We start from the raw sequence: 24,641 nt of genomic DNA, 5'->3' as shown, positions 1-24,641 counted from the left end.
GCCTCCGCCCGGCCCGGCGTGGTGCCTCCAGGAGGCGGGGCTGCTCCGCGGGGCTGGCCCGCAGCCTGGCCAGCCCGGGGCCCGCGGGTGACGTGGGGACATCGTCCTTTCTGCAGCACCGCCCGGCCCCAGGCTGCGAGGCGTTTCCCCCACGGGGACAGCCCGGCGCGGGACACAGTGCCCAGCGTGGGTGCCAGGGGCCGGGACACGGGGTGCAGCCACCCCCGTATCCTCCAGGCTGGACGCGGCACCCGTGCGCCGTGCGCCGTGCCAGGCTGCTGGCACAGCACCCGGGAGCCCGGCGCGGGGCACGGCAGGCAGCTGCCTGTGCAAACCCTCTTCCACTTCCCCACAGAGCGCTGCCGCCTCGAAGACACCACCGGGGCTCCCCTTCCCCGCTGTTGCCATCCCCTGGGAATCTCTCACTGCCTTGTTGGCCTCAGCTTTGGCAGCAGCTGACGAGCGGGTCTACACTGTCCATCTGGTGCAGGCTCAGCTTTGCTGCTAGCAGCTAGCTTGGCTGCTTAGATACACTATAAGATCATGCCAGAGCACCAAGATGGAGAAAAATAGGTCCCCAGCAGAAATCCGTGGCAGGGAGGGCCAGATTGTGTATCACAGAAACAGAGTAGGGCACACTAAATACAGTAGGTCCTGCACTGGTTCTCCTGGCAGGCCAAAAAAAAGCCTCCATGCCCCAAAGGACACCATCCCTCAGCAACCCACTGTAAAGCCCAGAGTCTCTCAGCCCCACTGAGTAGTTACCACCGTTTGGCACTTGTTTGTGCATTTAGTTACACTTCTCCATAGCAACCACACAGATCCCAGCTTGACTTGCCACCAGGCAGGAGCGGGTGTGCGGAGCACGGTGCACCAACGCTCTCAGAGTCGTGTTGGTACGTGCCCAGGCTGGGCGCTGACTCCACGTCTGCTCTCCTGGGGGGGACCCACACTGCGGGTGTGGTGCGGTGACTTTGGCAGGGGGCCTGAAGCTGCACAGGGAACTGGGTGCTCTCTTCCTCGCAGGTATGGATGCTTGTAGACAGTTTACTGGTGCTGAATAATGGACACCAGCCCCTGCCGCAGGGCTCTAGATGTCGTCTAACTCAAAATTTCTACTGTTCTTGCCTACCAGGGAAAGTTTTGAGCTTTTTTCATTTTCACAGTTCCTCCTGCAGCCTTTCAAGTCACTGCCACGATCCGCTCTCCTTTGCTGACATTCCCGTCAAAATTGCCCTGCTCTTCTTTGATTTATTTGTATTTTGCCTTTTTCTGCTTCCTCCATGCCAACTACAGAAAGCAGAAGGCACCCGCCCTCCTGCTTCTCCCAAGACCCTCACAATTTTGCTTAAAAGAGTTTTGATTCATTTTACTGGGCTGGGCTTCAGTTTGTTTAAATGTTTTTCCACCATCTCCTCTCAGAAAGGGTAAAAGAGAATGAAAGAAGGTTTGGAGGCAGGCAGTAAGGATGTTCAGAGATATGGGAACAAACTGTACAGTGAAAAACAGTGTAGGCTGGGACTCTTGAGCTTGGAAGAAGGACACAGGGTGGAGAAGAGGTCTATAAAATCATAAGTGGCCCAGAGAAGATGGGGAGGATTGATTATTTGCTGTGTCTTCTGACGCAAACCTGTAAACCGCTTTTGCCTTGACTGGAGCCTCAAAGGCACAAGAAACTACTGTGCTGCAGGTGTTGTCCAAAGGTTCAGTGCCCTTTTCAGCCCACACTTCTTGCTACATTGGGGGCGAAGTTCATGGCACGCCTTTGAGAGGCGTGCTTAAAGAGTCCTGCCTCAGAAATATTTTGTAACCATGTTTTCACGTGGAGAACTCGGCCACCGCCAAGTGGACCTTTACCAAATTGTTCAACAGAAAAATATTCAGAGCTGGGAGGAGAATGAGCTGGATGAATCCCAGCCTAGAGAGAGAGTCCTCCAGAGGGTTGTATCTTGCAGGAACCGTCTTGTAGGGAAAAAGGGTTGCCACTGAGACTGTAATTTTTCTGCTGCACTGCCAACCCCACAGCAGCCTGCAAGGGTGAGTGATGAGGCCTCCTGGGTTGGTTGTCCTGTTCTACAGAAGAAATCCCCCTCCCCTGACTCTGCCCTGGAAAGTAAGTGGAATTGAGATGGTCCCACATTTTCTAGGACCACAAGAGGGCAATATGAGAGCACCCTGCAGCCAGCCAGGCTCAGCAAGGTAACCTGTGACTCTGCTGGGATGCAGGTGGCACGGGCAGCTATGTATGGGCTCAGCATCACCCTGTCCAGGGACTACTCAGCTGAATTAACCAACTGAGAGCCCTTTCGTTCCTCTCAGCTTCATACAGATCCCCAGAGGTCAGCAGTCAGCTCAGCCAGCAGAGCTAGTGCCGTAGTTGGGGGTAACAATATCTTCCCACGCAGGGGCTGGACACAAGGTGACAGCAGACCCCTGTGTGCTGCATGGGGCCAGGCTGTGGGACACGGGGTGCCCTCCCTCGTCCTGCCTGCATGTCCACCACGAAATCTTTTGGGTGAACGTGCACTGACGTGTGGCTTCAAGCAGGAGGGTCCAGCATCTGCAGTGATGCTGCTCGGCTTGGCCAGTGGAAGAAGTGTTAAACCACATGGAATTTTGAGCATCTCAGCCTCGCCATTCTTTTTAATTTTCTTCTGCTACAGGACAAAAAAAAAAAGATAAAATTGAAGGCTTGGAATTCAGCTTTGGCTGTGACTGCTGAACAGGGCAGTGTCTCCAGCCCACTCTGGCCTCTACAGACCAAAATCACTCAGCCACAATTAAGTGCATTACCATTCCTGGCACTTTGTAGCCTGTATAATTATTCTGCAAGGGACAGCTTCCTCTGCCTTTACAAGAACTGGCATGACAGAGAAAAAGCTTCTGTTAGCAGGCAGAGCTACAACTGTGTGTGTGCTGCTAATGCTGAAAATGCCACCAGCATCTTGTAGCACAGGCAGAGGAGGAGGTGACAGTGAGGGATGAAATGCAGAATATTGCTTATGCAGAAGGGTGATACAGGTTGCTCTCAAGAAATGAAGAGACGTTTGGAAAAGAGGAGGAGCAAAGGGATGTTTGGGGGACACTTTTTGGACAGGCTTGAGACAGAGAGACAAACAGTGTAACCAATGGCTGTATGGGGGAGATAGGGATAACCAGCCAAGGAAAAAGAAATCACTGGGGCGTGCTGTTTATCCCTCTGGAGTTATTTATTTTCAATGAAGAATGCTAGAAAGGTTTTGCCTGCTTAAGATATTTTTACCATGGAAATAACCAGCTTTGTTTCTACTCTTGCTTCCACTCCAAACCTGCCTGCACAGCCTAAGCAGCATTTTAAGACTCAGCCTGTAGTACCCCACCTCACTGAACAATGGATCCCATCTCTCCTAACCCAATTACAACTCACGTGGCTTATGTGGTACCTGCACAGCACACTGCTGGCATCAAGCATACACACTTCCCCATTGCACATTGACAGGACCAAGGTTCAGGGTATTTGTCTCAAAGGAACATCAAATAACTTGGCTTGCACTTCTACTCATCATCAATTGTAAAACCTCACATATTTGCTCCTGTGCTCAGACTAATAGTTTGTGTTGGCTATAGCAGACCCCCCAGCAAACCATCTGTTTTGGGCCTGAAGACATAAGGAGATGGGATCATCTTCGGCTTTTCCAGAGTGCATCATTTCAGCCTGTCTGACTACCAATAGTCCAAACCAGGTACTAAAAAGTCCCATCTACACATCAAGATCAGGACATGACCTTGGACCACCACTTCCCAATGTTGCCAACCAGCAATAGGTGTGCTACATATGGTTCAAACTGTCTTCAGAGATGCTCACATCACTGCCTGCTTTAAAACTGACCTTCCCCTAACTTCAGGGTCTACAGGCAGCAAGTGTCCTTACCTGAGGGAGAAGTGTGGCACTCACACCCAGAGGACTAGTGCCAGGATTCGTGTGCCCAGGTGAGTGCAGCATACACCAAGGCCTGGGTTCATTATCCCTGGTATGCACTAGTGTCTGGGCTTCTCAAGTGGGCTGTAGCAACTGAGTCCAGGAGTAAAGGGAACAGAGCTCTCTGGGATGGAGTGACTGCAGGAGAAGAACTCAGCACACACCGACACCAGACACACTTCCCAGGGAACTGTAGCCCAGGCCCATTTTGTTGTGAATGACTTCACAATTTGATCAGGGATTAAATACTTCCTTGTTTAATAACCTAATAATGTGGGCTAGTTTCATGCTGGACTGTTGGAAAGTTCACTGTTGGAGTCATCAGCCAGACCTCATGTAAACGGCTTCCCCCAGCTCTCTGCCAAGTGAGCTGTCCTCATCTTTGGGTCCCCCGGCGGGTGGCTCTTGGCACAACTTTCTTCTGAAGGGCTTTGTTGTTCACGCGTGTGCCTGAGGCTTTACGCTCCGGGGGCTTCCTCACCACTTCTTGTTTGAGCTGGAAATGCACCTGGAGAAAGAACAAAAATAACTGTGTGATACCTATTTATATAAGGACTACACCGAATAGCAGTAGAAAAACCCCTCAGCAGGTTTTTCCTAGGAGTTATTTCGCCGTCGACAAACTGCCAGCACCTAAAAACGGACAGTTCATGAAATAACAGTTCACGAAATAACACATTTATTATACAAATTTGTGACAATTTGTGGGGCTTCCTGTGTCTGGAATAGGGTCTAACTGCAAAAAAAGCACACTTAAACTATGTAGTGATGATAATAATAATACAAAGCATAGGCACACATGCTAAAGCAAAAGCAGCTTACAAAGAATATTAATACCGCAAAACCTAAGCACCCGCCCTAAAGCAAAAGAACTAACAAAGAATAAGTAAAGATTTTAAAGTACTATAGAGCAAAAGTAAAATTAGTGTATGTGTATAAAGCAATTGCTCACCCCAAGGTGTCCTGAGAAGGTGGAGGCTGAAAAGGTAGCCCATTGGTTACCTCCGCAGCGTTGATGGAACTTCTCTCCAATTTTTGCTTATGTCAAATCTCTTTTTATACCTTTTTCTTTAGGCAGTTTTTGAGTGGCTATAATTAATAAACTAATTTTGGGGTGATCGACAGATGAAACAGACCTAAGGATCCACTTGCTGAGTTCCAGTCAGCCAGGATGGCAGCCAGGTTGTTCACAAAAAAAGGCTGTGTTATCTCCATATCACTCCTTTCTTCATTTTAATCCTTTTATCAGTTTCTGGGAATATCTCCCCAGGTGAGGGGTTTTTTTCCAGGAAACCATCAGGAGGGTTTTCTTCCTCTTTTATGTGGCCTTATCTATCACCTTACACTCTGTAACAGCGGTGCATGTGTGCTGCTGGCTCAGAGGTCTGCAGGACATGCTTCTACCTGACTCTGGGGCCAAGACAAACAATAAGGGGCCTCAGGCAGTGTTAAGGGAACTCAGTTCTTGAAGCAGCTGAAAGCTTTTTTTTTTTTATTGTGGAAAATGTTGTACAAACGAGCGACATTTCTTATACAGTGCTTTCAATAGATGCAGGCAAAAAAAATTTCAGGAAAGAAACCCTCATCCACTACAGCCATGCAAGCAGGTACAAGAGGGAGAAGAGGACAACAAGCATGCAAAACACAGCAACAGATAAATGGGGAATGGGGAGGCCATACAGAAAGGTGAAACTGGAATCAGGCTGTATGGGCTTCCTTGGGGAGGGATGGAGTGAACAGCGGGTATGGGAGGTACTGCAGAAATGGGGACAGAAGGGCTGCTGAGAGGAGATCTCCAAAAATCAGATCATCAGGGAACAAATCAGTCTTCTACAGTAACACAGTAAAAAGAAAATCTATTTTAAAAAGGAGAGCCAGAGAGCTGGGTGCTTAACCTAGCAAAACAAAGGCTAGGATTGGGCTTGACAGGTCTCTATAAATACACCAGGGAATAAATACCAGAGAAGAAGAGTAGCTATTTAAAGCACAACATTGGCACAAGAACAAATAGGGATAAACTGACCATAAATAAATTTAGGACGAAAATTAGATGGTTTCTAATCCTGAGAAAAGGGCAGTTCTGGAAGAACTTCAGAGGTTGCACAGAGCGGGATGAAGAGATGGACAGTGGGAGAACAACCACAGAGTATTTACAGCAGAGCCTGACCAGTGTACATGCAGCGAAGCAAATGATATGCCAGGATGCCACGGGGGGGTTGGGTTCGTGATGGTCCTTAGAGGAGGCTGCATCTGTGGTTCCACCATGTTCACAAGGCAACAGCAGGGGCAGGGATCACCATACACTGTTTTTATAACCAGTTTCTAGTTGTCCAGCCTGCCCTCAGAAAGGTACTGTAGAAGACACAGCAGTGTCAAGAGCACTTCATCTCCCAAAGGTGCTTGGCTGTTCTTTGTTGGCACCCAGTTTCCATCTACCTTGGTGCTCTCAGCAGAAAGAAAGGCAGACTTCAGCCCCTTGCTATGAGTTTGATAATGTGTTTGGTCCCAGGCAGAATGCAGATGATATCAGAGTGCTGAAACCCACAAAGCTAGAGGGATAACTAAACCTCAGGGAACATGTGCTATCTCCACATCATCTCATCCTGGAGAGTGCAGAGAATGGAGTGAGAGCTAAAGACCAGCAGTCCGAGCCAGCCAGGGGCTCTCCCTATGGCCAAGTGGCAGAGGGACACAGAAGCTGGCATGGCAGCCCAGGGCAGCTGTGAGCCCTCAGTAAGGAACTGAAAGGCACATGGCATTGTCTGCACCTTGATTCCCTCTGTGAGCTGCAAGGAGCCCTGTGTCTGCCAAAGCAGCCAGCCTATAGCCACAGGTAATGCTTGACATCCCATCTCCTTTCTCTACTGCTCACTAAACATCCCCTACTGCATTTCTTTCTCCCTGGGGTGAAGATATTTTGAGAAACCCTTGTGACTATGCAGCCTGACTCACCAATGAAGGTGCAGCTGGGCCCACTGTTGTTGTCACCGTCTGGGGATGGTACCCCTCTGCAGAGGCTGTGACAGTGTAAGTGCCAGGCAGCAGCAGCCGGAAATAATCCCCCATATCACCTGGAACACAAGGCAGGAAGAGAAAGCACTCAGGATGTTCAGGGAGCAAAGCAAAAGACATTCCAGTTGTTCTTGCCGAGGTACTTCCTCTAGGCTGTGTAGCCTTCAAAACCCAGAATTTTTTTTCCTAATCTGCTGGCTACTGCAAGGCTGGATTCACTTTGGTACACTGCAAGTGATGTCTCCTTAGTGCCAAGGAGGACAGGTCAGTCTGCAGGTAAATGCCAAGTGAAAGGGGACTGTACAGCAGCATTGGCTGTGTCTGTGTAGGGAGCCTGTAAATCTGAGCGCTCACCAGTCAGATGACAGCAGACCTAAGGGCAATCACAGCTCCAGTCTGACTCCTTGTGCATAACACAATCTCTAATCCCTGTCACACACAGTTTTGCCACATTTGGGTTAGCAGGGTTTTAGCTGCTCATCAGCTCAGCTGCTCCCTGATTCTGCCTCCATAAGAAAGCCCCAGGAGCACTTTGACGGACCATGTACCGGTATACTATGTGTGGCCAGCATGGTTTGCTTCCCAAAGACACTAGCTGTGAGAAACATGCCTGTGCATCCTTGACCAGAGAGGGCTTAGGAAAGCCTAGGGAAGAAAGAGGCAAGAACAGGGACAGGAGACAACCAACAGTGAGGTAGCACCACATTACGGATCACTTTGACAAATGGAGTATAATCCCATTTATGGAACTAGATGGGTATTGCAAATTGCCTCAGAGTGGATCAGGAAGCACAGCTTCACTGTGAAGATGGTACAGCCCTGGCACAGAACAGCAGAAAGGCTGTTCCTTGGTGTCAGTGAGAATTGGCCAGAGGGAGCAATGGCTAATCAGAGCCAATGCTGGGGACAATACTGCTCCAAGAAGGTGGCTGGACAGGAGACCCCAGAGGGCCCTTGGCAGCCAGCTCTTCTGTGATTTCTTCCACACTCCCCTTTCCTATGCAGGTTGGCATAAGTGCCAAATATTAGAGTGTTACTGAGTCACAGATCTATGGCCAGGAGGAGTTTTGATTATTTTGTAGTCTGACCTCTGAAGAGCTGTAATATCGGCTATTTTCTGCAGCCAGTCTGTAATGTTTGGTCTGCTTGGAGGAGGGTGTTCGTGAAAAGAAGGTTAAAATTGGACAGCAAAGGAGAAACAACCACAACTTGGATAAGATACAGTGGCACTTCATTCTCAGTCTAAACTTGTCAGGCTTGAACTTTCAGTCTTTTATCTTATTCTGCTGTCATAATATTTCCTATCCATTGTTTCAGCTCTTTGTATATAGTTAGATGCTTGAGTAGATTATCCTCTCAATCATCTCTCTCAGATAAAATAGGAGCTGAGTTTCTGAAGTCCTTTACCATAAGGTTTGCATTCCAGTTCTTGCCTCTGTCTTCCCTAGGCTTTCCTAAGCCCTCTCTGGTCAAGGATGCACAGGCATGTTTCTCACAGCTAGTGTCTTTGGGAAACAAACCATGCTGGCCACACATAGCCTCACTTGCTAACCTCCACCCACATATCCTGATAGCCTCCAAGAGGCTATATTTAAAAAAGACAGAACACAAGGGGACCAGCAACCCACCAGAGGTGATGTCATGGCTGATTCCCTGGACGGAAATCACTGCTCCTGCAATGCCGTTGTTGTTCTCGTCTGACACCAGCCCTTTGATGCCCTGGTGAACCTGCAGGGAGGGACACAGACTGATGGGTCAAGGGCCCTCCTTTGCTCAAGAAGGTATTGCATCCACTCCTAGTGCCTACTGGTCCCCTATCACCAGGGCCCACAGGGACCTGCAGGAAAGGTGAAGGTCTCAGGACTGCCCCCTTACCTCTTCAATGAAAGCAACAAGGGCCTCTCGGTTGGCCATCCACTGCCGCTCCAGGTCCTCCTCGGGGGGAAACTTGTTGCAGCTCAGCTCCAGGGTGATTTCAAAGCAGTTGGTGTAGAGGTAATTGAAGTCCTGCATGCCTGAAAGAGAAGAAAAGCCTGTGGCCAGGGCAAGGCCCCCTTCCCTCCCCATTCTCATGTCCCAGTCATCCTGGCCCCTGTCTTTCTTCAACCAGAACCATCCCACTCTTCTTTAGGCCACAGGAGCAACCTCCTCCCTCCATGGCAGTGTGACTAGAGCCTCCCCCCCCATGCAGCCCTCCCCCTGTGGCTGCCCAACTCTCTCTTTCAGCTGGATCATTCACCACTCTGCCTTCAGAAGATCAGGGAGGTTGGGTACCACAGGTGCCTCTGCCCAGTTCCTCTTCAATCTTCTTTCTAGCCTAAAGTGTTGATTTTGTTGTCTTCCCTTTGGTCAGTTGTGGGTTTTGATGGAGTTATGCTATAGCATTTTCAAATACACTAACAGATTAATGCTTCCTTTGTCCAGCAGCACACAGCAGGTCTCTGTAGACCTTGACTATTTCTTTGGTTCTTTCTCAAGACACTTCCAGTATTCCCAAGCCATTTCCTGGTCTGAGATGCAGACACCAGAATGGTGTCTAGTAATGGGCACAGTGCTATTGCCACACTCCTTCCCCAACACATTCTATCCTGAGGTTTGTTGTCTATCCCTTCACCTCTCTTCAGGTCAACACTTTGCTGTGGGTGGTGCTCACCTGCCCAGCCCTTACCTTTGCTGAGCGAGTACCAGGATGCCCCATTCGTGATGCCATCGGCAAAGTAATCCCCGCAGTTCCAGCCACGGTGCATCCAGCCGTGGGCGTACGAGTAGGTCTTGGCCAGCTAGAGGGAGAGCAGCCACGGGTCACTGCTCCAGCCCCGTGTGGCTGGGGAACCTGCCTGGCTCTGGACAAAACATGCTCCCTCCTGCACAGGCTTCACTGAGGAGCGTGGGAGGGAAGTCAGACAGGAGACAGCTCTTGCATTTTACTGCTGTGAAATACAACACAAGGTGTCCAGGACCTCTACAAAATGTAGGCAGATGAAGGCAGAGGAGGAGCAGTATTCTGGTAAGCTGGAAGTTTGCTGATGTCACACGTGGCTTCTGCCCTGCTCCCACTGAAAACAGGGGGAACAGAGGGCACTGGGCCCATGAAGGGACACTCAGCCCCATTGATGCTGGGCCCCACACAGCAAACGGCACTAACAGGGGGAGAAGACAGGCAAAGAAAACTAACCAGTCCTGATGCAAATACCATATAAATCAGGGGAATTTGGATTAGGAAAGAGTTTGGACAACTTCGTGTTCTAGCAACCACTTCTTTATTGCCCTTATTACGATTACTGCTTATTTTTAGACACAAAGGCAGAGCTAAAACTGGGCTGCTGCATCCAAAGCCAGTCCTTTGCATAGGACACAGTTTAAGAGAGACTGGCATTTTCATTTTCTAATACAAACTCTATATCCTTGTATTATGGTGTTATGGTGTAATCTCATTCTTTCAGCAAGAAAACAGTTACTTCTCTACATTTCTGACTTCTGAGGCTATGTGGGTATCATTAGCCAACGCCCCAGACTGCAGTCTCTTTACATCTGGATCTGAGCACAGTTGTGATCCCAGGAGGTCCTGGCAAGCCCCTGCATAGATTCTGCTTCCAGAGAATGCGGAACTCCAACTCAGACTTATTTTTCTCATTAACTGTTCTGACGCAGACTTGCTTTTTTCTTGTGCTGGGTATTTCCTAATGGAAACAGTGACTGAAGGCATTGTTTTCTGGGATAATGGAGGAAAAACCACAGGCTGCAGCTAGTGCTAACAGGATCAGCAGCACAGACTGATGCATGTCCTGATGTCTGCTTATGCTCCTGGTACTCTTGCTGTCTGTTGTATTTCTTGTTCTTCACCACCTGCAAGTGCCTGCTGGGCACTCACCCTCCTTATCCTGCTCTCAGCAGATCCCCAGCCCGACCCTGCAATGTCTCTAGGAAAAAAATCCTATGCATGCTACGATGGAGTGGCAAAGCTGGGGGCAGGCTCCAGCTCTGGAAGAGCAGGTTGCTATTGAAGACATCAGTGGTACCGGGGTTATGGGGAACCCAAGCGCAGCACAGACAAGGAAGGTGCTCCTGAGGGTTAAAACTGGCCTGTCCTTTTGGTGGGACCGGCTCACAGTGGGACTGCCCTGAACCTGGCTCATGAGCTGATGGCTGGCAGAAATGCCGGAGTCTGCTAATGGTTCATTCCAACACGTTTCTTGGCTCAGCTCCTGCATGACGCAGCGATCAGAGACTCCTATCCAGCTCTCACACACTGCACCCTGCCAGGGAATGCTCTCACGTGGCTGTGCTCACCTTCTGAAACAACTTGTCATCAGGGGTAGGTGTGTTGACCGTGCGCCGGTGGCTCCTGAACCGCTGATCTTGAGACTTGTCATAGGGGTAATTTGCTACCACTGCTCCACCGTGCAGATTGGCTGAGAGCACAAAGTTGTAGCTGCTGATCCACTGGATCACAGCCAATGTCTCTGGCTCCACCTGTGAGGAGAAGAGAGAGCTCAGCTACCTCTGGGCCAGCTGCTGCTCCATGCTGGGCTGCGGTGTGATCGGTCATATCAGACCCTGTCCCACAATGTGTCTGCTGCAGCCCTTGCAGCTTCCTCTCTTCTCCACCACCTGCCCTGATACACAGAGCAGGCTCCTCCTGTGCATATCCTGCAACAGCTGGATATGCACAACCCCAGAACAACCCCAAAACCTGAGACACAGGCATTAGCTAGCACGTGCTGTGATGCCAGCCCCTCCTCCTGGCAGAGGTGCAAGCTGTGATATAGGACCAGGATTACATCATTTCTCTGCATGCAGAAGGCTTAGAGAAGGAGTCAAGCACCATGCAAGCCAAATGACAGTGTATTTGTTTGCATGCTGAGACACTCTAAAAGCTCTCACAGCTTCCCAGACTAGTACCTGGCTTTTCCAGTTGTCAGGCAGTGGGATGTGGTGATTTGGCCCGCTGATTTCCCTGCTGTAGTACATGAGTGTGTTGAGGTCAGGGAAGTTGCGGTTCAAGTCCACTCCATTGGCATTGTTCCTCCCTGTCAAGTACCCGTTGCTGTCTGGGCCCTGCAGGGCAAAGGTGCATCACAGGGGTGAGTACAGGGTGGGTGCAGGCAGGTTGGGTGTCAGAAAGGCAGGGGCTGGCCACTGTAACAGCACTTCAGTGCCTTTGAGTCACAACCCATCTTATTGCTGGCAGGACAATAAAGAATATTGGTACTGACAGGCAAAGTCAGTAACAATATCTTCATTTTCCAGGATGACAGAGACAAATAAACAATTTGCTTTAACTGAAAGAGCCATGGATATCTCCCTGAAGTCTAGCAGTACAAAGAAACTGGTGAAGATTTGTGGGAGGACTAGGGGGCTTACTCCTCCCCCATCTCTCACGTTCCTGCCTGCTCATCAGCTGCCACTTCCCTAGTCTGGGGCAGGGGATTTGCAGTGGCCCTCCTGTGACAAATAACTTCTAAGGAGAGTAAGATAGTGTAGGAAGTCTCCTCCAATCAGCTTCCAAGGTCACCTGTGGCAGGACACACAGTGCAAGCCCTTGGCATGGGAGGTGAGAAGCAGCGACACCAGCTGAGGGGACAAATTTGGCAGGGCATGAAGAGGAAGCATGCCTGCTCCTCCTAACTGTGGGGAAGGGGATCCCACAGGGATTGGAAGGGTTTTCTGCCCCCACCCAGCTGGAGAAGGCAATCGCTGCCTGGTACCTGCTTGGCAGCCACTTCGTACCCGTCGGGGTTCATGGAGGGCATGATGTGGATGCGCGTGTCATGGATGAGGCGGGTGATCCGCTCGTTTCCCCGGCGGTACTCCTCGCACAGGAACTCAGAGAGCTGCAGCAGCAGCTCACGGCCCAGCACCTCATTCCCATGCATGTTTCCAACATACTTGAACTCTGGCTCCACTGGAGAGAGCAAGAGAGTGACAACATCAGCCAGCGCAGGGACAGGGGGGAAGAGCAAATTCCTACCACAGGGAGCCCCAGGCAGACACCCAGTAAATGGTGTGAAATTACCCTTTCCCCTGGAAAATGCAAACCTCAGCAAGGGAGAGTGGCACAGTTCTCATATGGGCTCCCCTCTGTTTTGCCACAGCACTCCTGGGAGCAGTTCAGGCTCCTCACCAGGTTGGTTTGGGCCTTTGGACCACACAAGAGGAGTATTTGCAGGTGGTTTCATCTTAGACTGGGGAGAGACAGCACGGAGGGACCAGGGAGCATTGGCAGGATTGCTGCCACCCTGAGCCCTGGGGTGCCAGGGCCTCACAGCAATGTTGTGGGTGGCAGTGGAGGGAACAGGCCATTTCTCTAAATGAAAAAAAAACTTCTTTAAGGAGTTTTTCATTACTTGTCAGGATAATACCAATTCCTGGATTGGGGTGAGATGTGCTCTTTCACTGGAAGAGCAGAGTCACCTCTGACTGCTGTCATCAGCCTTGACTCCCGTGCTGATGGGAGGCAGCAGTGGTTTCCTCTGTCCCTCCCCTTTACCTACCTCCAAGGTCAAGGTTTAGGGCCTTCCTCACCCTCAAGGGACAAGAACCTGGAGAAAGCCTCAGCAGCTGAGTTGAATATGAATCAAACTGTCCCTCAGGCAGCTCCAGTAGGAGCAAAATGGTCTCTTACCACCGACTTTTCTAAAATAAGGTCTCAAAATACAGACTTGGAGACCACAGACTGTGCCCGGAGCAGGACTTACTGCTTTGCTGAAGGAGAGGTAGGACACATGAGGGATGGGTTATGCTTTCCCAGAGGGTCTTTTTAAAGCAGTTACTTGTGGGAAAATAAAATGTCAAATTGAAGGCTAGAGTCACCCTGGTAGGATGAGAGACACCAGGGGAAGTCATTTATAAAAGGAGCCTGACTGTCACATGGAAAGGTCAGGAAATAAAAAGGGTGTTGTTACAAATGTTAGCTTGCCAGAGCTTGAGACTCCCATTGAACGGTGAGTTTTCTGGCCACCAGCAGGGATCAGACTTGCAGTGGCAGAATGCAGCCTTGCTTCCACGTATGGTGTCCATGAGGATCCCTGGGGTACAAGGCATCACAGCTCCACATTGGGAGCTGCTGCTTGCAAAAGCCCCTGCACCTTTGCTGCACAGGGAGGAGACACCACATCCAAAAGAAACATCTAATTTTGACTAAAGATTTTGCTTTTGACGAATCTTTTGATTGCTGTGTCTCAGTGCAAGATACCAGAAGTGGGCAACATATTTTGACCTTGTTAGATTTCAGGGACACGAGAACTGATTTAATTAGATAATTCAGTTACTAAAAATATAGAAAAATCCTGGGCATATGTGCAGCCTTTAAAAAAATAAAGTCTCAGCAGGGATTCTCTGTTTTGTTTGAGTCTGCAGCAGGACTTGTCAGCCTTTTTCAGTATGCAAACGGCTGGTCTTTACGGATACACAAGCCCTAATTAGTGCATGTAAACCCATTGACTCTAGGCTTACTTTTTGGAGTTACTTTCCATGTCCTTTAAGGAAATCCACAGTTTCCCAAATTCCTTGTGCTACAAGCTGAAAGTGACAGCCTGAGGGTGGCCAGGTTCATGCTGCCTGCCTGGGGCAGGGGAAATCTGAGTCTGGGCCTTTTCAGCTGCTCTCTTGTGGTTCTGCAAGTGTAAAATCCAGTGGTGCACTGCCAGTGCCCTTTGCCCACTCCTTGCGTTGAATCAGCCCTTGATGCACTGTAGAGGTGCCCCAGGTGTCCTCAGCACCTGTCAGGAAGCCAAACAGGGCTGTCGTAGAGGTGGTCAGGGTGGGAAGTCTCCCATCTCACCTTCTGGTACCTCTGAAGATGATACTCTGGGTCGCAGGAGTGGAGCAGCATGCCCCCAGTGCAGTGCGTCCTTGGGCAAGCTGCTGCTAGGCATGGGGTGCTGTGGGGTTTGTGGGGCTGCTCCACTGAGGGAGGTACAGGTTTAGGTTCCGCTCACCCCTGCACTGCTCACTGCTGCAGTTTTCCATGTGACTAATCTGCTTGGACTTATTGGCCCCCGCATTTAACCACATCAACCAGGATTTGAAAAGGCAAAAGATCGTGCAAAAAGTAGGCAGAGCTCTATCCTTATCTGCAGCCCAGGGGCACCAGGCAGGGATGCGAGGGAGTCCTGTGTGCAGCCACCCAGCCTGGAGAGCCAGCTGGTCCCCTTAGCCACCTGGGGCACTTAGCTGTCAGCAAGGTCTGGCTAGGCAGCGTCTCCACGCTACAGGCAGCAGCTCAAGGGGCCATTGCTGCCAAGGTTCCACAGGGCCACGTGGCAGCAGGTGGAGATCCCTGAGAACAGCCTGTCACTGGGGCTGCACAGCCCACGGGGCTGGCAGGGCTCTGGGAGCCCAGCGCCTGCTCTGCCAGGGTGCCTGCTCTGTCCTCCCGGCTTTGCGGTCTGAAGGAGGAAAGCACGAACTGTTCCCTGCCAATACCCAGCAGCAAAGGGCAGAGGGTGGGTGCTGCCTCTCCTTGCCTGAGCAACACTGTTTTGGGAGGGAGAGGGTGGCGGGGCAGGTGGGGTGCTGGGATAGACTCGCTTGGTTTCTCGCATTAGCTTGCGCTGAAAACTCAGCGCTCCGTCCAAAGTGCGCGCCCGGGCCGCGCTGCAGCTGCAGCTCACGCAAGCACAGTGCAGGCGTGCGGGCTGGGCGTGCGCGCCCCTGGGCTGGCTGCGGGGTCTCCGCTGGAGACGGCACTGCCTGACACCTGGGCGTTGCCAGGAGTCCTGCCTGGACAGGGAGATACCCCCCACCCAGTGCCCCAGCAGTGCCGCGTGGCAGGGAGCGTGGCAGCGAAGCCCGTCCTCTCGGAGCCGCTGTCCCCATCCCCCCGTACTTACGGGGCTCATGCACGCCCGGGGAGTCGCTGAACTCCAGCACGTAGAGGTGTCGGCCCTCGACACTGCGGCCGATGCTGTAGATGCGGGTGACGTAGGGGCACTGGCTCTGCACGCGGAACAGGGCCTGCACCAGCTCCTCGTAGCGATGGTGGAGGAAGCTGAGGGCGGCCGCCCCCTCGAGCAGGAGCAGGGCTCCCACCAGGGGCCGCAGCCACCGCGCCATCCTCCCGCGGCGCCGGGCGCCCGGACCAGCTCCCAGCCCCGGCTCCCTCCCAGCCGTGAGCTTAAAGTGCAAACTCCAACCAGCTTTTTCCAGCTGCCGAATGCCAGCCCCCTGCACCTGCGGGCGGGGGGCGGCGGGAGCGGGGCGCGCCGGGGCCCCGCGGCGCAGGAATGCTCCCCCCGCCTGCCTGCCCGCCGGCGAGCCCGTTCTCAGCCGGGGAAGAAGTTTCCCCCCGCTCCAGCTCACTTATTAACCGGACAGCAAACAGGCCCCCGCAGCCACTGGCTGTCACCGCAGAAGAAGCGCAGGGCTGGAAAACTGGCTGCGGAGGGCGTCGGGGCTGCCAAGCGCACGGGGAGCGGCGGGCGGGGGAGAGGAGAGGGGGGCGGCGGGCGGGGGGATGCCGTCCCCGAGTCCTCTCGTGGGGCAAGAGCCGAGCGGGGTGGGGATGGCGCCAGGTCGGCCTCACTGGCCGCACGACTCCCGCAGCCCTGCCCGGCCCCTGCCTGCCCGGCGCGGGCAGCTCCCGCAGCTCCTCCCCGGGGTCCGTCCCCGGCTCCGCGCCGCGCCTCCTCTGCTGCCCCATCTCCTGAGGAAGCGGAGGAGGCACCGCCGCGGGCTTCGCGGATCAGTCCGATCCTCTGCCCCAGTCCCGCTCACCCGGCTGCTCCCGGGATAAACAGGCAGGGACCGCATCGCCCTCCGCACAGCCACCAGCCCAAACTGCCGAGCTAGGACGGGGCGGGGGGAGGACAGAGCAACGTGGGGGGTGATGCAGGAGTTGTCTGCTGAGCAGACAGCACGGAGAGCTCCACTCGGCGGTCTGGTATCGCCCTGCTCTGCTCTGGGAGCGGGCATGGGAAAGAACTCCAGTAGGCACTGGGAAGCAGGAGATTGCTCAATGGCATAAAGACAGATGAAAATGCCCTGCTGTCTGCTAACAAAGAGTTGCAAACTGTTTCTGGGTGTGGGGGAAGCTAGTTCCTCTCTACCCCTCTGCCACCCTTGTCCCAGTGGCTAACAGACACCTCAGGGTGCCTGTGCTCTGCCTGCAGACAGCGCAGTTGCGGGAGGCAACTTTGCTTTGCAGCCTTGCCCCACGAGGCTAAAACTCCAGCAGCTTAGCAGCTCTGACAGACATCTTCATTAGGACAGCCCTGACACAGAGCCCAAATACGAGCACAAACAGCCAAAAAAATTTACCATCACAGCTGGACAGGCCACGAGAAAGGCTCCCTTTGGTAACATGCTATTCTGCTCTGCGCAGGCCATGCTGGAAAGGAGCTCATCCTGCCATTAGCAATGGGCTTCTCAGTGCCATGCCAAACATTTGCCTTCCCTTCAACGTTGAGGTGGATCCATACAGCATTGCTCCTAACTCTGTCTGCTCTAGCTGCCTTTTCCCCCAGAAAAGCAACCTCTACCAGTGCTGCCCACACCACTGCTTTCCTACCTGTTCTCCACATCAGCTTGTGCTGCCAACTGGTTTTCTACCTCAGTTTTCCAGGAAGAGCAGTGGTAAAACCAGGGAATCCCTGTTGATAGCCTCTAATGCAAACAGTACAGGCTGGTGGGCAAAGCACATGGTTTGCCTGCTCATGGCTTGGCTTACTAAGACTTTCCAACTTCGACTTTCTTCTGCCCCAAGCCCTACTATATTTTCCAATATATATATACTTCTTATATATATATATGTATATATACACCTATATATTTTCCTATATACTATATATATACACTATACTTTCCCTCCTTATCCCTGTGCCTTCTTGGTCTTCTGCTCCATCTGCACAGGCTCCCTCCTCCTGCTGTTTTTGAAAAAGTAACTTTCTGAAGACATGACCAGAAAAAGAAAAAATATTATACGCATATAAAGACAGCAGTAACCATATTAATACCTTCTCCTAGTTAAGCTTCATCCCACCACATCCGTGCTTGTCAGCCAGTCTGAAAACATCACACATCCAGGAGCAGGAATGGCATTGCACCCATCTGTAGCCGGGTAACAAGAATCAGGGCTGGAGGTGACAATTTCTCCCAGCACATGTAAGAAGTGAAGGCAAAGTAGCTGAAGCTGTGGCATGGGCATTGTGGGCATGGGTCTGGTAGGACAGCTCTTATCTCTTCAGCAAGCCACATCTGGTGGTATTTTGCAGAACTGGCTGCCCACATAGCAGCGGGAAATGCCCTCGCCTCCTTCACATCCCTGCTCCCAGGCCTGCTGGGTTCCCATGGAGCTGCTCCTTTCCCAGCCTTCAGAAACGAAGGCAATTGGAAAGACCTGGGCGGCTTTCCAGCACTAGCCAGTGTTACTTGGCAGCCAGAGTGCTAGGCAGGGCTATAGTAAAATAGCACAAGCCCCATGTTTGGTCTGTTCCCCCCCTCCGTTTTCGCTTCCCAGGCTGCTTTCCGTAGCCTGGGACAGCAGTGGGAGAGTTGGAACTGTAGTGCTGCCAAGGGACACATGAGGAAAGCTCTCACTTTCCTATGGAGAAGAGCAACACTGATGTGAGAAACAACACTTAAAAAAAAGAAATGCCAGACCATTAGAGCCTAAAAAGGAGCCATGAGCAAAATCTTGGGTGGGCGGAGAACACATCTCACACACTACTAGGTCTGGAGAGTTAGTCAGCCTTATCCATAGCATAGGGATGGGGGCAGCCTGTTATCAGGCAGCAGGTTTAAAGTAAACAAAAGGAAATAGTTTTGCACAGAAGACACATTGAAATTACCTTGTCAAAGCTGAAAGTTAAATGAATGCAAAAGAGAATAGGATTAATTCATAGGGAACAGGGGCACCCACAGCTATCAGATCCTGAAGCAATCATTTGATCACAAATTTCTTAATGGCTAGAAGAGAAGGCTTATCGCAGTTCCCCAACTATCCCTCTAGATCTTCGCCCCCCCATGCAGCTGGGGAGGAATGCCAAAGCACTGCCTGTTTGATCTGAGCTAGCACGGCTCTTAACACACTCTAGGGAAACGACATCCTAATCCAGTGATAAATTTGGACATGTTTAAAAACAATGATGAAAGCAGAAACAAACAATATAAGATGTTAGAACTTAGAAACAGTGCAGGAAGTAAATAACGACTTAGTTTGGAAAGTATGGCTAATACATCTGGGATGGATCATACACCCCCCCACCCCCCACCCAGATGTTCAAAAATGGAGAAACCTTGAGGCAGTAGGAGAGGAAGCAGGAATGCTCTGTGCCACAGTGGCGAGAGTGAGAGGAATGTGAATGTGAGCCCTGTCCCCTCTATCACTGCATGGCTGGTGGTCACAGTCAGCAAGGAGCTGATCCCTCCAGAGCCAGCCATGGAAAGACTCCATCCGATGGGTTCATTTTAGTTCTGGCCATATTGTTACCAGAGGAAGAATGGAAAATCTGAGGAAAGTTCAAGCTAATAGCCATAAGAATGAGCAAACTGTGGAGAGTTCATGCTGAAAGAAAAATAAAGACCATGGCAAGCATGTTTGCCTTGGCAGAGCTACAGCTGTGGCTGCACACGGAGACACGCAGCCCTGTGAACAAGGGGCACAGGCCCACCGTCCTTCACCTGTTTGGGGGGGTGGGAGGGTGGGCTGCAGTGCCAGCATGATGCCAGTGGTGCCGCCTGGGGGAGGGAAAGGGAAAATGAGGACAGAGGACTGCATCCATCTAGTTATCAGCAGGGGAGAACAAGCTGCTTTGAGGACGTCAGGGTGAAGCTAAAGCAAGGAAAGATGGGGTTTGGCTACTAGCAAGCCTTCCTGGGAGTGAGGCCACCCGTGTGAGGTGCCCAGAGCCTGGAAAAGACCACAGTGCCTTTCCCTACCGGGAGGGGATGCTACCATCCACCGTGAACTTCAGATCTGACCCAGAAGAACATCAAGGAACTGACAAGAGAGGAAATCACATCTCAGGATTTTTCCATGTTTAGTGCCAGAAGCTCCATTCCACTACTGGCAGACTCCCATCTTCTGGAAAAGAGCACAAAAACTTTTCTGGCATAAGTTCAGAAGTCTTTATTATGATAAGCATACAGAGACTTGTGTGTGCATCAAAACAAAGATCCATTTCTTCAGGGCTGGGCCACAGAAAGAAAGCACATGGCCTGGGTGGCAGGAACTGTTGTCCTCAGCGTGTCCCCCCAGCCCCTCCTAAACAGTCTGTAGAGCCTGTGACGAAGCTGGCAGCCCTGCAGAGCCTGCACATCCTTCCTGGCACAGAGCATGGGAAGAATTGGGGTGGAGAAGGAAGGGGTACACATCCGGCCCAGGGTTGCTCTTGGAGAAGCTGAAGAGCCCTGGCCAGCCCAGACACTTCAAATCGGGCTCCCACTGCAGAGGTGATGGCCCCACTTCTGAGAGCTTCCTTTCAAGTGGAGGCTCCCCTGTGCTTTGCTGTAGGGCCAGAGAAGTCAGTTGTAGCCTGTGCACAGAGGAGAGGTAGCTTTATCAGGGAGGAGAGCGAAAGGTACTCAGAGCCTGTGGTGAGGACCAGTTGTTTTCTGCAAGAGGTGAGTGTGCTGCAGGCACCCAGGCTCTCTCCTCTGAGAAGTTCCGGTGGCTTTGCCTCACACCTGACACTTGGGTGAACATGGGAGAGCTCATAGAAGTTATCAGTCCCAGCAAGACCAGACTACTCCTGCACTATCCAAAGCTATGAAATCCCCCTGCAAGGAACCTTCCCAAAAACGGATCTATCAATATTTGAACCCCAAACAGAGACATCTCACCTTGCTGCAGCACATCTCAGGGCTTCCTAGGAGCCCAGGAGAGCTCTCTCTTCTAGGAGAGACCAAGGTCTGGAATCTTGGCAGCTCAGCAGTGCTGAATAGTGAATAAATATTTGCTAGACAAGAACATGTGGTGTTAAAAGATGCTTTACCCCAGAAAAGCAAAACAGTACAGCAGCCAGTGGCCAGATATTAAAGCCAGAAGCTGTCAAATTAGAAATAAGGCACAAATAATTATCAGTGAGGCAGATCAACTGTATTAACAAGAGAAGTGATACATTATTATTGGCATATTTGGACATTCCCTCCACTACCATTAATGGTCTTCCTGCACACATTGGGTGTCTCTGGAACATTTGAGCTGAATACAGCTGGGTCAGATACAACACAGAAGCAAAGAAATGAATATTCATTAAACTTGAACTCTTTGACCAAGGATTTTGAGTAGCCTCTATGAATAAAGTCCTGCAATAACAGGAGAAATAGGGAGAAAAAAAAGTCATAGGCTGTTCTGTGAAGGTTCACATACAGGCAATGATATTCAAGGGTCCCACCTTGACAGGATGCCTTCAGTCAACCAGTTCCTGGAGCCTCAGTCTGCTCAAGTGATTTTTCAAATGGCATGTCTGTTGTCACCTTCAAAATTCTAATTTTGGAGAGATTGATTTATAAATGGGATCTAATAGTCACAAGGTTTAAAAAAATGAAACATATTTTGTATTTATCTTAGCTTGGGGCCCTTAGGTTACACTCCAGTCATATTTAAAGCTTTAAAAAAAACCCCAAAACTGAAACCAAAAAGCAAGATAATTATGATGGGAGGGAGTAAGTGAAGACACCAGCTGCTCACCTGGCTCTGGAATCAGGAGCTAACAATATTAATACTGTGGGACTTGCAATAAAGATACAAAACTTTGTGAAAGCTCTTCTCACAGGTTCTGTATTTGTCCTTTTCCTTTGGCATAAACTCTTAGCAGGGACCAGAAAATCAGACTGGCACAAGCTTTTTTTCCACACCAGCTTCCACATGGAGTTTCTGCATCAATTTCTGAAATGTCTTAATGGATCTGCCAGTTTCCATCATGGACACAACTCAGCAGCTGCCAGATCCCCAAAGAGATCTCAGGAGAGGAATTGCCATTTTGCAGGTTTCCATGCTGTTCATGGGGAGGAAGGATGCACCAGCACGTGTGGGGAACTTCTCCAGGGCCTCTGCTTTGCTATGAGGACTCCGTATGCAAGGGAGGTGGCACAAGATGAGGTGTGTTGCAATTGAGGCTGTCTGGGCAGCAGAAGCAGCTCTAATCACACGTATCTCCTGCATGCCTTCCAGCCACGATCAAAAACTACCATTAGTCTCTCATCTACCTATATTTCCTGAAAAAAAACGGAAGGAAGACTGCATCTCTAGCTGAATCCAACATCTCAGTCTATTTGCAGATAAAACAAAAACTGGTGAATGGACTAACAGTGTGGTGAAGTGTCGTTTGTGGATTGAACTGGATAATCTGCTCGGGGGAATATTCTTTGAACAGTGTGTCTTTCAGTGGAGCTACGTGGAAGGCAAAATAGCTTATATTGGAGACAGTGATGCACAATGTGGGACAGCAGCTGTTCTGGAATGCAATTACTGAGAGAAAAAAAAAAGTTGCAATAGTCCAACTGGACAAAACAGTCTCAAAACTTTCTGTTGAATGAGCAGATGTGGCCCTGAGATATATAAATGGGGAACGCAGAGTATAGATCAAAACCAGAGGATATTACTTTATACACACTATTAATGACTCTACTGTCACTCACTGATAAAAACTTTGGTGTTCCAATTTCAGAAAGATGTAAAACTTTTAAAAGAAGTGGAGTCAAGAGCTACAAGTGAGGTCAGCACAGAGCACTTTACAGATTGAAGATCAACCTATTTAATATGATATAATGACAATTTGCAAGCACCAACAAGGAAAAAGGGATTTTTAATAGCAGAGTTACTCAGTCCTTTGGACTGGCAGAACAAGGTCCAACAGAAGCTGAAGTCAGCTACTTCAGAGCAAAAATAAGACACCAATTTTTGGAAGAACAACGATCTGCCCAAAGCTCACAGGGTAGATTTTTCCCTTACCTTTAGGTTCTTCAATATGTTAGGGCTTCTACTTCCAGGTATAAAGCAGAAATAACTGCGGGATATTTTCATGCCTGAACTGTGCAGAAGAACAGGTTGGGAGAGCATGAAAACTCTGAGTTCTGTGTCTGCGCTTGCCTAAAGGAGAAGGTGTTGTTGGGTGTGCACATCCTGACCCCCTCCTCACTGCCTGCACCTTTGCTTGGGGAAACACGTGAAGGTACATGTTTACTATCCCTTTTTCTCTATAATATCTGCTTTCTTTTGACCTCCGGCACTTACAGGCCATTAGGAGAAGAGATATCCAAGATTTTGTGGGAGGTAGACAGGCACCAGTGGTTTCTGAGTGTTTTTACAAAAACGGATTTCTGACTTACCTCTTCTTTTTTTTCAGACCAAGGAATGGAAAAATGGAAGAAAGTGATTCATAAACCCAATCAATGGCATCATCCTAGTTGTGTACTGGAAGATGGGCCTCAGTATGTGCACTCACAAGCCCTGGGTCTTATGGCTATAGGATAAGCCTATTCCATCAGGGAAGGAAAGGCAAATTTTCAGTAATTTTGCTGATGGAAAGCAAAGTTAACCAATGCTGGTTAACTGCTGCCAGCTGTCTATAACAACATTACTTAATAAACATTTTCCCTAGATTGGAGGCTGCTCTATTATCCAGTGACCCTGGATTGCTTTAGTGGGTCTATACCTACAGGCATGCTGATAACACCAGAGTTCCTGTAGGCATAAGCACTCACTACTGGGCAAGGATCCTTGGCCAGTACAAGCTGTTCCTGCAAAAAACAGCAATGCCTGGCTGGAAACTCGTGTCTTGATGTACCCTAGGGGCATGGGAATGGCTCAGTGCGACAGTGAGCCAGCTTTGGTCCAGCAACAACATCAGAAAGATGTGGGAAAAAGGCTTCTTACCACCTGCAAAAGGAGCTGACAGCCACCAGAGCCCAGATAAGGGCTGATGACCACCAGCACGCTCGGTTTCTTCGTCCTCATCCCTTCTTTTCCGAGAGTGGCATTTGGGAGCCTGACCCACCTTCAGGGGCCGGTCAGGTGCAAGTGCTGTACCCAGCTGTAGGGCTGCGAGAGCTCAGGGCCCAGGGAGGTGAGCAGAGGTGTGCTGGTGTGGTAAGGGCTCTTGGGAACAGCTTCAGCAGAGAAGGAGCAGGATCACCCTGTGTGTGACAGCTCCCAAGAGCTCAGTGGGATGTGTGACCCTGAGATTACCCTTGCAGGAGCACTGGCTCCCAAAGATTGCTGCCACTTTTCTCTTTATAATGCTGTGCACAAGGCAGAAATCAACAAGCAGCAAAGTTTCATTGAATGAAAGTACAACCCATTCAAGGAGGGGACACCAGCTTGTCTGTCCTTGGCAGAGAAAGGTGGCGAGCCTGATGTCCCAACATCTCTCAGTGCAAATGTGAGTCAGAAGAAATAAATGCCCTTGTTGTACAGTCAGTAGCTTCAGTGAGAGGAACTCTGCAGTACAGGCTGCTCTGCTGGGGTCTCCTAGCCCTGAACAGCCAGGGTGACATGGCCCCTCTCCCCTCCAGGTTCTTCCTAAACAACCCCCTTCTGCAGGCACTTGGGCTTGTGAAAGAGAAGCCAAGCAAACAGGAGCACAGACACCAGCACAAGGGAGCACAGCACCATCAGCCCTACGTAGCTGCCATGAGAGAGAGGGGGCAAAGCTGGCTCCTCTGCAGGGATCATGTTGGTCAGGTTCAGCATGTAGCCCAGGGTCCAACCTGCATCACTGCTACCAAT

General features: G+C 50.6%; 2 protein-coding genes and 1 long non-coding RNA gene across 8 annotated transcripts in view; 1 reads left to right on the top strand and 2 right to left on the bottom strand.

Moving 5' to 3' along the window:
• Positions 1 to 242: 242 nt before the first annotated feature.
• Positions 243 to 23,515, top strand: LOC113982550. Its single transcript, XR_005562781.1, has 2 exons — positions 243 to 3,969; positions 23,260 to 23,515. It is a non-coding gene; the product is annotated as an uncharacterized LOC113982550 (long non-coding RNA).
• CPN1 (carboxypeptidase N subunit 1) lies at positions 4,193 to 16,456 on the bottom strand. Of its 2 annotated transcripts, none has more exons than XM_027710911.2 (9): positions 15,805 to 16,456; positions 12,679 to 12,875; positions 11,873 to 12,028; positions 11,261 to 11,443; positions 9,639 to 9,750; positions 8,846 to 8,985; positions 8,599 to 8,698; positions 6,911 to 7,029; positions 4,193 to 4,466 (listed from the first exon to the last, which is right to left on the bottom strand). In XM_027710911.2, exons 1-9 carry the CDS (start codon positions 16,025 to 16,027, stop codon positions 4,335 to 4,337), a joined length of 1,362 nt encoding a protein of 453 aa, XP_027566712.1. In that variant the 5' UTR covers positions 16,028 to 16,456; the 3' UTR covers positions 4,193 to 4,334. The 2 variants fall into 2 exon arrangements, with proteins under 2 accessions (XP_027566712.1, XP_039235126.1); XM_039379192.1 differs by lacking the exon at positions 15,805 to 16,456 and adding an exon at positions 13,465 to 13,964.
• ENTPD1 (ectonucleoside triphosphate diphosphohydrolase 1) overlaps positions 20,025 to 24,641 on the bottom strand; it is a 32,651-nt gene continuing 28,034 nt past the window's right edge. For all 5 annotated transcript variants that reach the window (XM_027710903.2, XM_027710904.2, XM_027710906.2 and 2 more), the window contains one exon: positions 20,025 to 24,641. In XM_027710903.2, the coding sequence (XP_027566704.1) occupies positions 24,435 to 24,641 (207 nt within the window). In that variant the 3' untranslated portion in view covers positions 20,025 to 24,434.

This window comes from Pipra filicauda, unplaced genomic scaffold (assembly GCF_003945595.2).
Source record: "Pipra filicauda isolate LSUMZ 115617 unplaced genomic scaffold, ASM394559v2 scaffold15_size4787011_pilon, whole genome shotgun sequence".
In the NCBI taxonomy this organism is placed as follows: domain Eukaryota; kingdom Metazoa; phylum Chordata; class Aves; order Passeriformes; family Pipridae; genus Pipra; species Pipra filicauda.
This window is presented reverse-complemented; position numbering and strand designations above follow the sequence as displayed.